Source organism: Cottoperca gobio, chromosome 22 (genome assembly GCF_900634415.1).
Source record: "Cottoperca gobio chromosome 22, fCotGob3.1, whole genome shotgun sequence".
NCBI classification, from domain to species: domain Eukaryota; kingdom Metazoa; phylum Chordata; class Actinopteri; order Perciformes; family Bovichtidae; genus Cottoperca; species Cottoperca gobio.
In genome coordinates this window covers 15713317-15726354 of record NC_041376.1, presented here as the reverse complement: position 1 = coordinate 15726354, position 13038 = coordinate 15713317, and the positions used below count along the sequence as shown (strand labels likewise).

The 13038-nt window shown below is 41.1% G+C and overlaps 1 protein-coding gene across 2 annotated transcripts in view; it reads left to right on the top strand.

The window, feature by feature from the left end:
- babam2 (BRISC and BRCA1 A complex member 2) overlaps positions 1 to 13038 on the top strand; it is a 76986-nt gene that overhangs the window by 41792 nt on the left and 22156 nt on the right. For both annotated transcript variants that reach the window (XM_029461416.1, XM_029461417.1), the window contains exon 7: positions 9462 to 9571. In XM_029461416.1, coding sequence (XP_029317276.1) covers positions 9462 to 9571 — 110 coding nt within the window. The remainder of the gene's footprint in view (positions 1 to 9461; positions 9572 to 13038) is intronic.

The following is a 13038-nucleotide window of genomic DNA, read 5'->3' as shown; positions in this document are numbered from 1 at the left end:
CTTCTCATTTCTCCAAAGCAACTTACAAAAGCGTAAATGAAGGTATCACAGCTAATAGTCTCAAAGTAGCACAATCTGAAAACAAACTAACCAGACGGTTGTTTTCTCAAATCAAACGAGTACACTATCAAACGTCCAATTTTCCATCCGTCCCAGGGCTCTACAGTCATTTTGCTGCATATGCGAGTGCGTGAATGTGAAACATAATGTGGTTGCACTGGGGCACGTGGATGAGTTCTGACCGCAAGGTTGTAAAAATACAGCCATTGCTCTGATGTGTGTACTCAACCAAAGATTGTTTGTGAGTTTTAGTTATTTACAATTTTAGTTACCTTTTAAAAGCGGAACGCTGAATAGATTCAATGAGATATAATGTGCGCATTCAGCACAATGTCAAGATCGAATAAAATGCTTTCAAAGCCCAAACCTATTTCAAAGCCTCAAAAGAATTAGAAACCAATATGCAGTTTGAAAAGAGATGCATTAGCAAAGCAAAGTGCCAAATATAGCCTATGTTTTTAAAATGATTTAGTAATTTCTTACTTAAGTCACTTTACCCCTTTTTTCTTTTGCATACTGTATTTTCTTGTAAAGAAATGGTTGCATTAATACTATTTCTTTAAATAAATAAATGTAAGTGTAGCGTACAGTTTTTGTTTAACAAATGTGTTTTGCAATATTATATCGCATGATTTTAACCAGTAAATAGATACTCAATCCACCTTCTAGGGCTAACTATAAGGAGGATACTGTTGATATTTTGTCTCGTATAGCTCCCACGTGGTATCTCAGATTACAGCTTTGTGTCAACACACGCAGTTAAGATAACAGTGAATCCACTGTCAGCAGTCCATAGTAATAAATATCAAATTGCTGCTGCCTGTCATATTCACGCAGCTTTGTTCTGCAACACCTCTGAAAAGTTTGAAATGCGTGCTGCAGTTTAATTAAGGTAGATTTTAAATTGATAAATACAAATCTTAGAATAGTGCATATAAATGGAGAACATTTTCAAGCTTAAGAAATGATATCCTTCCCTTTTCATGTCTGAATGATGAAATGCATATCAAATATAGAATCCCTGTGTGGTTTGTGCTGAGACAAATCTCCATGAAAAATATATTTTTTTGTCATGAGTCAAATGATTTGTAATTTCAGTAAATGCCTTTATGTCACGGTTATTTAGGCCCAATTGGTTCCAAATAGTGGTAAGGGGCTGCAGTGGCTCAAATGACTGGATTAGACTCATTAACGGTGCAGTGGGACAAAAACACCCTGCAACACTGTCAGTGGAGCAATATTAATGCAATTACAATTATCACCCCCAGAAAATGCTCCAATAACCGAAGCAGTGCGTTAGGCCCTCTGCTCAAAGTCTAGCCTTTTCAGACTAAAGTTTGCAGTGGATGCTCTCGTCATAATAAATTAAAAAAATCAAATCTCCAGTCACATTAGATTGGGAGAAGAAAATAATGAATCCCTCTTGTAAATATAAGATTGAAGAAGTTACACGTAATACTGTCACCACAAGGTTTAGAAGTCAGATGGCACTTGACTTCTGGGTCACACCGTATTGTGTCATCAGTACGAACATATAACATTCATTCATTTCTTGAAATGGACATGCATGCAGTAATCCACATACTTGACTCACCCTTGTGGCTCCCAGCCCTAGCATCACACACTTGATATTTGCACAGACTGTACAGATCATTGCAGTGACATGCTATTAGTGACACACTATCAGTGACACTTGGCCACAGTCACATATATGACTCGTGGTTCGGTGAAATAATGATCAGCTTACTTAAGTGTGTCAGTGGCACATCTATTGGTCATCTGCCAGTTATTGTCACAAGATTAGTAAAGCACTGAAAAAAAAAAAGTCTTAAAACGTATAGATCAGTTGGCATCATTGCAGTAGGATGTCTACATACATTTTTAGCATCTTTCTCCATTTGATTTTTTTTTTTGTCACGTCAGATGGCTCGTATTGACTGCACTGTCGGCCCAGCTGGTTGTATTAACCTATATTTCACCCATGGTTATGACTCAGTAATAGGTGTCTTATTCAATCTCATTTGCAAGCAGTGGAGGCTAAGCTTGCAGGGTTTTAGGGTGGAGACTGGTTAAGTATTTTGCAACACACTCTTGTTTGACTTGTTCGCAATTGTTACAGCTTCTTTTATTTCCATTATACTGGATTAGAGTCCATGGTACAGTGTGATCTTTATCATGGTCTTTTAATAAAGTCAATAACAAAAAGAACTTGGCCCCATAACTGAAAGTGTTGGTGAATTGCTAACTTTACTTAAACTTTACTAATGTACTAATTACCATTACTAACTAGATTACAGTGGATTTGGAGGAACGTTAGCATTATTTCAAAGGCTGCAAATACAGCTGCTAACATTTTCTTTGAACACTTTCCAAGTTTCCAATTGAAATTGTTCTATTTACATGTACTTGAGACAAAATAACGTCAATGGCACATAAACAACATATTTCTGTTTTGTATCAATACTGTAGTTGCGTGTGTTTCACACTGCAGACAGTATGGCTGCATTTACTAAATCAATTAACCTGGGAACATTCTGGATAGATTATCGTTTGTTTCCTCACCCCTCATACAAAAAGACTTGTATGCTCTGAGAGGCACGCACACAAGTATGTTCTTATTCTTCCGTTTGCAAACACACCCCATGCACAAAGCTTTGCTGACGGCAGGGCAGTGTTTAGGTGTTGGCGGTGTTCGACCAACATTGTTCCAGGTGGAGCATGTGTGCTCTGTAATCTCTCGCCTATTGTCCTCATGACAAAATTAAGCCGTGGCACGAGTTACAACTAAGTGCTGAAACTAAGTTGCCTGGTTAATCATCAACCATGGCTGTCTTACATCAGTTTAAGCATGAAGTAAGATTTTCTTGTTTCAGATATTTCAGAAGAGGACATCGGCTCCTCTTGGACATGCGTGCCAATTGGGTTGTGGTGGCTTGTGCTTGCGCTTGCGCATGCATTTTCTGTATTTTGAGGTGGAGGGAGCGGGATCATCATTCCCCCTTGGGTACACCACATCTCTGCTCATCCCCTTCCCCACAAGCAGCGGCAGCACCACATCATTAGGAACAATATCTTCAACTCTCGTTCTCAATCAGAACATTTCATGTCATGCAATGAGACATTTTGGCAGCTGCCACCTTGACCCTGTGCCTTACTGCCCTCAGGGTGTGATGGCGTAAGTCTTCGTCAAATTTATGAAAAGGCCGGCACAAACACATAATTCAGTATGTGAGACATCTATTTACTGTTATTCTGTTGTAGCACTCAACGTATTATTTCACATGTTGTACTGGTCAATGTTTTTTTGTTTACACCGTGTTCAAGGCTCTTGGCATTGAATATAGAAGATTCATTGTTGTGCTGCTTTGTGATGGTTGTAAACATTTCTTACAGGACATTGAAATTTATTTTTGGAAGAAATGCAGCAATGTCCTGCAAAGTGAATGAAATAAGACTCCTGAAAAAAGAGCCGCTGTAGTGTAAACCTATTGATCGGATAGTTTTGGTGAAATCATCCGCGCATCATCAGGACCCACATCCGGAAATCAAATTCTAGTGACTGACAGCAGGTCATTTAGCACTTTAATTCTTATTACGTGTATAGATATGTTCTCTTGTGTAGCAAAGATCTTTACAAAGAAATCATTTAAGAAGTAATTTTAAGCATTATTAGCATAATTAGACTCCACATTGACTGCATGTTTAGAATAGTGACAAACAGGTAGAGACAAGATGAAAAAGAGGCTTCTTGTACAGAAATATTATGGGGGAATTATGCATTCACATTGTTTGGCGGTATGGGAGTGTCACTTAATTAATGGCCCATTTACAGAAAGCAGCTCCATCACGGCAGGGTTGTATAACTCTGGATCGCAGGTTACACAATTGGGCACCGCAGCGTGACGTCAGGCTCCGTTCTGCCAAAGGTTCAAACATTTCGCTGTAGGGATGCCGCGTTCTTTCCGGCACTCCCCAAACGCACTTCCCCCACCCAAATGAATGGGAGGACTGCCGTTTTCACCGCAACACTTAATTTGGTTTAAATGCAGCCTTACTGTCACACACTTTGTAATGAACTTAATGAATGTTAATGTTAAATCACACAGAGTAGGATAATAGCACAAGAGGTCACAGTTTAAACTGCTTTTGACTGTCTTATTGATCAGAATCCACCCATGTTACCATGGTTCAATTATTTACCTATTGCATATTTATATACATCGCTTATACAGATGGCTTACTGCGCAAGTCACGATCATCAGATGAATTTATTAGAAGTTTAGCTTGGGAATTCTTGCTGTAATCCTATACCTATCATAAAAAATGCCTCGGGTTGGTCTGTTTGCTTTCACAGCACAAACGATTTTCATTTCCAAGCAGTCTCTGTCCGGTTGTTTGGTCCACAATCAGTGTTCAATTGACAGCTTTCAATCCAGACTAAATGCACCATATTAACCGGACAACCAGGGTTTGTTTTAACTGTATCAAACAGGTTAGGTGAGAAAGCCCACTAAGTTAGCTTTGATCTGCAAGTGAAGTTCCACTGATCCTCAAAATGTCCTACCTGAATTGCAGCCGCTGCCTTGTACTTATTGTGTGTCCAGCACATGTACAGGGGCACTCAAAGCTGCTCGCCTAGAAGCTGGACATGTCCTTGCACAACAACCCTGCTGTCAGTCAAGTCGCCCCATTACGTTGGGCATGACATTTAAAGTTGGGCGAAGAAGGCGGACAAAGTGCCCTTACCTCCTCCGTACTAGCCCTGCAGTAGAGCCCCTGTGTAGCATTCGCGGATGAGTGTGTTTGTGTGTGTTGTGACTTTGGCCAGACTTGGTCTGGCATAAGGACAGCTGTCACATCTCCAACCTGTCACATGCGACACAGAGGAGATGCCAGAGGCCGGGGCATCAGGAGATACAAGGACGGACACAAGGAAAAGGGTCTGCGCGTTTGTGTGTGTGTGTGTGTGTGCGCATGTTCCTGCACCCATGTGTCTGAAAGAGTAAGGAGGATGGAAGACGTGGGGTGGTGGCCACGTGAAAGGGTTTGACTTGGAGGCACCCTCTAACCTTGATGTCCACGCACACGCTTTCTGAAATCCAGTCCTTGAGCAGTTGAGTCACACATCCCCCCGGGGCATGTACTAAATACTGCTTTGACGTCGAACCACCACCCCTGCAGGACTCCCTCCTTGTCTTGCAGTCCTCTGACCCAGGCCATTTCAGTGCTCATTACTTACCAATGAAGAAGTCTCTTCATTAAGGTCCTGCCTGTGGCTTGTGGAGCAAAAGCTTTTTTTAATGTCCCTTCTCGACTAACTCTTTACATAAGCAAGCAGCAGTTGCCTTCAAGTGTATTTGGTTAAAAGGGCTTAAGACGTCTGTATGTGGGCACAGAAACATTAAAGGCCATTTGGGGGCTTTTATTTCATCACAGAGGGAAGAGCTCTTCTGTTTCAATTTAAGTAATGGTTTCATGGCAGGCAGGTTAAAAGGTCAACTTTTCTTCTCATTAGGCCATCTTTTCACAACTTCCTGTATAGATTTGCAAAGTTTTGGGAGAAGAAAATCATGAGAATTTTTTAAATGCCTCTAAATTACCACCGCACTGCAAGGACACCCCTTCAGCACACTGTGTACTCCATAACCAGAACCAGCTGTCAAGTAAAGCATTTGTATTGCCCCTCTACACTTTAATTTGCTCTAAACATGCCACTTAGGAAGCATTAAAAAAAAATTCTACATAAATTGGCAACATGAAATTTCAGCGGTGCAAGAGCTTCAGAGACAAACAGATTCATTGTGTTCTCAGTAGTCAAGATAAAGCTACAATATTTAAAAATGTCATTGCCTTGTCTGATAAAAGCAATTCTACAGTCACAAATGACTTTTTTTTCTCCATTTAAATTTCCATAATTGTAATGACTGAATCTGTCAGTCGGTCGCTCCACAGCTATGGTCCATACTGAAACATCTCAACATCCATTGGATGGATTGCTATGAAATCTTGTGCAGGCATCCATGGTCTGCAGAGGAAGAAGCCTGGGTGATCCCCTGACCTTTCCTCTTGTGCCACCATTAGGTTGACATTTGTGGTTTTAAATGAAAGGCCTAACAACTATTGGATGGTTTACCGCAAAATGTGGTACACACATTTATCCATACTCAGGATGAATTGTAATAATTTGGTGATCACTTTGGTGACATTTCCTCTTGAGCCTTCAGTAGGTCAACATTTTTATTTGTCCCTTATTTTTGATTTATGACAAAATACCTGAAAAACGAATTCCTTATTAGCAAATTTAAGCATGCTAACATGTTAACTTAAGATGGTGAACAGGGTAAACATTATAGATTTTGAACATCATACCGCTTTGTGGCTGTATTATGCCTGCTGTAAGTACAGAGTGGTTAGTGTGGCAGTAGACTTTTAATACTGTTTATATATTATTTCATTTTTGGCTCATACACTGGAAGAGTATGACAGTGGGTGATTAAACCTGGCTCACGGTGCATTTGTATTACTTCAGAGTTTAATGTGAAAATTAGGTTGTGAAATAATCATGTTTGATATATAGTTATACAAGGCCAGAACAAATATTATTTTCTGCATAGTTTCAGCTCCGTTGCACATTCATTTAGAATGGCAATAGCTAAAAGTTGAAGGGTCTGCCTTTTAGCTTTGGTTTGTTTGTTTCACTGATGCAATATGACTTGTGACAGCTCTTCGCTGTCCTCAGCTGGGACGAGATGAGTCTGAATCACTCCACAAAAAGGCTCTCCCTTCAACATCGCCCTTAGTCCGACCCAATCGAGGGATGGTCCGCTGCAGCCCACACAGAGCTGCCCTGTGTTCTTCTTCTGGCCCTCTCACCTTCCTGTTGGTTCTCATCTGTCTGTTTACTCTGTCCCAGTCCAAAGGAAGCATCCATTAAATCACCTTTAAAGAAGAGAACGGGACTTGACAGCTACAAACTGGAGCAAAACAATCTATTCCCAAACCCCACGCCCACCCCAGCCCCACATCTCCATGCCTGTTCCTATCTGTCCCATATCGTCAGCGGCAGGAGCCGCGAGCGCTGCTGTGAGACAGAGAGCAGTTCTTGTTTACTGATGCACACTTTATTGATGTGAGCTGATTCCATCAGGCAACACTTTTGGATGCCACACACCCCGCTGTCTTTCACCGCCTCCCTTCTACTTTTTATGTCTTTACCCCCTAATGTATCTGCCACGACGAGACAGACTGCGTGATAGTCAGCGGAGTCCGCAGCCATTGTTGTGACTCTCGATATCTGCATGTGCTACAGTATAAATGCACTGAACTGTTTATGAATGACCCTTATATTTGTATTCCATGGTACTTTCAATTTTTCTTTAATCAAACACAATGGTCAAATTCACTAGATTACATGAAGAAAAATTAATTCCACTCCACTTGGAGAGAAAATGTTCAGTGAAGGAATTTCTTTATTCCACCCACTCAGCCGTGTTTTTCACAAACAAATGGTCAGTTTGGTTTTGTGATCAGCAGAGTGTGTGTAATTAGTTAATAAGGCTGATCACGTTTGAGGCTGCCCTGCTGCAAACTGGTTGCACTTTGCCTCTGTCCATCATGTATGGTGGTTAGATTTCCTCTCACCACGGCAGGGAGCGATTATAACAAATGGATGAGTTCAAACCATCTGTAAGACATTTGATTAACGATGCCGAGCCTCTGTCGGCAGACAGGGCCCAGAATGGTACTTGATGTGGAATTGCACTAATGACAGTGCCTGAGAAGTAGCCATGCTCTAGGAAAAACATCACAGAATGAGAAATTAGAACCTTGGAGAGACAGACGAGGTTTGTAGCGAGCAGCTCCGGGTGGCCTCTGCATCCATCTCACACATGATTTGATTGGTGCTTCCAGTCATCAGCTCAGCCTCATAGTGCAGCTGTTGAAGCTAATGTGGCATGAAACAAAACAGATGTTTCTTCTGGTGTCTTTCCTCTTCTCCTCTCCATCTCATTCAACATTTTAAGCACTTGCACACTTGTTGTGCACACATAGATGTGTATGATTCCCTGGTTTGAGTTTGAATCAAATTGGAATCCCGTATTGAATCCGAATGCTTCACATCACCTATAAGGGTTAAAAAAAAAAATGTAATTCCATAAGCTATACATAACTTACTTTTTAAGAATTCAGATTGACTCTCCAACATGTTCTGTAGATCGCTTATTCTATGGGTAAGAGACTACATGGGTGGTGATGGCCTAGTGGTCTAGTGGCATGCTTTCCAAACAGAACACCGGAAGGCTGTGAGTTCAATACCAGGGCTTTGTGCCTCTGAGCCCCAAGTTGGGGGGGACTATCCCTGTAGTTCGTTAACTGTAAGGCGCTCTGGATAAGAGCGTCTGCTAATTGACCTGTAATGTAATGTAATGTAATAATACATGGACACTGGGAACCAAATCTATAGATGGCATTCAATGATGGTAATGGGTGGGCTACATCCACCAATTTGTGTACTTTTAAAAAAGATAATTAGACAAGCATGCCTTTTCATCAGCGAGATGTGAGAATTTGAAAAAATGGCAACACTGAATGCTTTCAATGAGATACTGTCCAAAAGTGTGCGCCATTAATCCCCATTTGAATGATTATTCTCTCTCATCCTTCTCTATGAAGGCAGGCCTTATTTGCCTTGCCTTCAAGTGTGGCTTTTTAACAGGTACTTTTTTGCGTTTATTGGTAACCTGTGTCAAAAGCGGGACGTGAGTGATACACTACTGAAGCGTTCTATCCGCTCAGTCCACATCGACTCTGACCTCCTTTCTGTCAGCTGCAGAAAGAGCTGAGCGGGCCGAGGCCGCTAAACTGTTTTCACCAATCTGATATCAAAAACTGTCTGAACAAAAATAGTTTTCATTTAGGCTTCACAGGAAGAAATCTGCATTGTTTTATTTATTGATAAATAATAAACATAGCGGGCGAGGGGAATCTGCCGATAGTGAAACCAGCTAGCTCATAGTGGGGCCTTGATTATTTATTACCAATGGTCAATAAGTTTACAACATATAAACAGTGGATTTGTATGCCAGAGAAAGAAAAGAAAAGAGACTTGTGAAAAAAAAACACTTGGGGTCCTGTGGGAGTCAGTGTGGATTGATACATTTAATAAAATAGAAGTTGTATCTATTCTGTAAAAGTCTTCCTAAAGGATTGCTATGCAAATTGGCCTTTAATTGTCCAACTCCTACACACTAGTTCATTTGAGGACAGTTTGAGGACATCCCAATGTGTGGGATTCCAGGCTGTGGCTATCTAAATAAATCCTAGCTTCATCTCAATGGTGTTTTGCCTATGGATAGTGGTTTTCCTGAATAACATTACCAACCCGGCTTTGTCTTTCTCAGGACACAGCGTTGGACCCTGGAGAGGACGTGGCCCTTCTCTCAGTGAGCTTCGAGGATGCTGAGGCTACCCAAGTCTTCCCTAAGCTCTACCTTTCCCCCAGCATTGAACAGTAAGCTCCTAACATCAATAAACACCATTTCTATTGTTCCTTTTATGAGTTCATTTAGTTAATGTTTAGATGGAGATAGTTTTGTGTGTACGTAATCTGTGACACCACAATAACAGGACAGCAAAATATGTGGTTAAAGTTAAACAATGAGTGTGAATCTGCTGGATTCTAATGTAAAATGAGGTTATCAACTTTTTCTCTCCAAGCCCCTACTGACTGAGCCACTGCCGGACACTAGAATAATGCCTAATTTGCATATTAAAGCATACAATTTTAAAAATAATTGTCTTAATATACTGTAAATAATCAACTGGGGAAGTCTATTAGTTATAATTGTTAACCTATTCACCTGTATCTACCCTTAACCCTCCAGGATGTATTGTCCTCAGATCATGCACATTCCTACAGTGTTAGGCAAGAATGAGAAAGTCTCCCAAGTTTGTTGCAGTAACTCTCTGATAAAGACAAGATACCTTTAGAATCACAGGGAGGGGCGGGGAAGGTCAGCCAAAGGTGATATGGGCCCACTCGCTTCTGACTTGGAGGATGGGAGATGTAGTGGACGGATTAGTGTGAGTGTGGCTGTGAATCTAGCGACATATTACATCGTCGTGAATAATCCCAAATCCCAGTGTCTGGACTCATCAGTCGGTTCCTCAAAAACAACAAGGGAAGAACAAAAAATTAGATGGATGACACACAGCGTCTGAGCTATGGATGACTGGATGTCTGCAGACATCTGGGGTGTTAACAGTACAGAGACGGTGTGTGTGTGTGTGTGTGTGTGTGTGTGTGTGTGTGTGTGTGTGTGTGTGTGTGTGTGTGTGTGTGTGTGTGTGTGCGTGCGTGTGTGTGTGTGTGTGTGTGTGTGTGTTGTTGTTTGGAATGTTGTCTGTTAGTCTGTGGGCACTGTGTGAGTGGGTACTTCAGCAGTGTGCATATTCTCTTTGTTCAAATCCATTTTTTTGTGTTGTTAGACTTAGTGTATGTGTTTGTGTGCATTTGTCAGTTTGTATGTGTGGGGGGGGGGGGGGTTTGGATGCATGCATGCTTGTGGGTTTTTATATCCCAAATGTATGTGTCTGTTTTCATGTATTTGTGTGCATGCACCAGTATTTGAATGGGCTTTGCTATCAACATAAAATCTTTGTAGGTGTGGATGTAGATAAGAGAGTGAGTGTGTGTGTGTGTGTGTGTGTGTGTGTGTGTGTGTGTGTGTGTGTGTGTGTGTGTGTGTGTGTGTGTGTGTGTGTGTGTGTGAGCGAGCGAGCGAGCAGGCAGGCAGGCCAGGTATGGGCCCACTCTGACCTCAGGGCCCCACGGTCTGGGCATTCGTGCTCGGAATAATCTCAGGCTGATGTTTATTTACAAGCACACGCCCCGTCGCACAAGGTTAAGAGACCTCTGCTCCACCACCACCACTCTTTCTCGCTCTCTCTCTTCCTTTCTCTCTCTCTCATCCTCCTGTCTCACCATGTTCCTATTTCATCCTCATCTTCCATGCTCCTCTGTGGCTCCTCTGTTTTGTCTTTCTCTTCTCTTTCTTATTTTTACAATAATCAAATCCTTCCTCCCCTCTTTTGTCCCCTGCCATTTTTACACATTATCTCTCTCTCATTTACCGTATATATTATCTCACTATCTCCTGCATAATTGCTAAAGAAGATACATGCACACATGCAGGCGCTCCTCTTCTCCAATATTTAACACAATAACTGTGACACCATATCCCCATGCAGCAACTGCAACAAAATACTCCAAACACACCACACAATACAAAGGTCACCTGCTTGTCCTACATATTCCTCGTTTTTTTTTCCGTGCTGTGTATGTTTAAATGCATAGCTAAGCCAGGTAGACTACTATATCTCCTTAACTGCAAATAACGTTTATTTTCTTCATTGGTTAATCTGCCGATTCATTTCTAAATTAGTCAATTAATCGTTTGGTCTACAAAATTAAAAAATTTCCAATGTTTTTCAAAGAGATGTCTTTTAAATGTTTTGTTTTTTTCAGTCCATAACCTATAAATATTCAGCCCAATTTGATACAAATCTGAAAAAAACAGATAACCTCCATATTTGAGAGACTAAAAACAGCATTTCCTGCCATTTTTGCATGAAAAATTACTTTTCAAAATAGTTGGGCATTTATTTGTCTGTCGATCGACTGGTCGTTACAGCTCTACTTACAAGACACGATTCTACTAACCTTGGTGTGGCACAACCTCCAAGATTTTCCATGATTGTTTTTACTGTAGTCTTAACCACTGAATACAAAGATCATACATACATATTCATATTTTTGCTCTCTGTGGCTTAATGCTCTGTCACACATATCCGTATGGCAGAAACGTATGCTGGCGTATATGAAAATTTGTCAGAGTCCAAATACGTCCAACTTTTCATCGGATCGGAAAAGTGAACATATACAGATACACATGTCTAACCTATTGATAGAGCATCACTTACTTATACAAAATGTATCTGACAAATACCCAACGAATGCATAAGATATACAAAAATATGGCGTATACAAAATATCGGCAACACGCTGGTGTACGTTGATGTAAGGTAAGGTATAAGTAGTATTCGTTAAGAGCAGGCGGTGTTACGCTGGGGTGCGTTGTTGAACGCTGATGTTCTGAGCATGTTCAAAATTACCGGAACATACGTGGATACGTACGTAAATACTTACCTACGTAAATATAGTACGTGAATACCTACGTAAATACGTTAGAGGTACGTTAGATATAGGCTACGTCGGTTGACGGTGAGCCCTACAGCCAATTTATTGATAACGAGTGGATACCCTATTCCTACCGTTCAGCTAGCGTTTTGGGAGACTATTGGGAGATTATTGGGGTTTGAATATAGTATATAGGGTCCCTGTGAGTAGCTCATCCTAACTTCTTCACAGCACGTCTTGATGAATACATCAACCCATCATCAACCCAGCATCAGAGAGCATGGAGGATGCTGAGAGGCTGCAACAAGAGTACATTCTAGCCGTTCTCCAGCATCAGCATGACATGAACCAAATGGCACTTTTCCAGCTCAGTTGGCCAGATGCTCTGATACGTATATATAAGTGATAAGCTATAAATATGTTGGACATACGTATAATAATTTGTTATGTATTCGTTATGTATATGTCAGCTACAACACCGCTGTGGAAAAGTTTGGACGTATTTGGACTCTGACAAATTTTGAGCTACTTTTCATATACGCCGGCATATGTTTCTGCCATACGGAACTGTGTGACAGGGCCGTATGTCTGGCGTGTTCGCCGTATCGTCTGCGTCCTTTGAATGATCACAACTTACCCTTAATTTATATCAACCTTTTGCCGATATTTCGTATGCGCCGGCATACGTTTCTGCCATACGGATATGTGTAACAGGGCCTTTACATCTACTGAACGTTCTTGGTGCTATTAACTGGCCGTGTTTTAATGGACACCTTTCT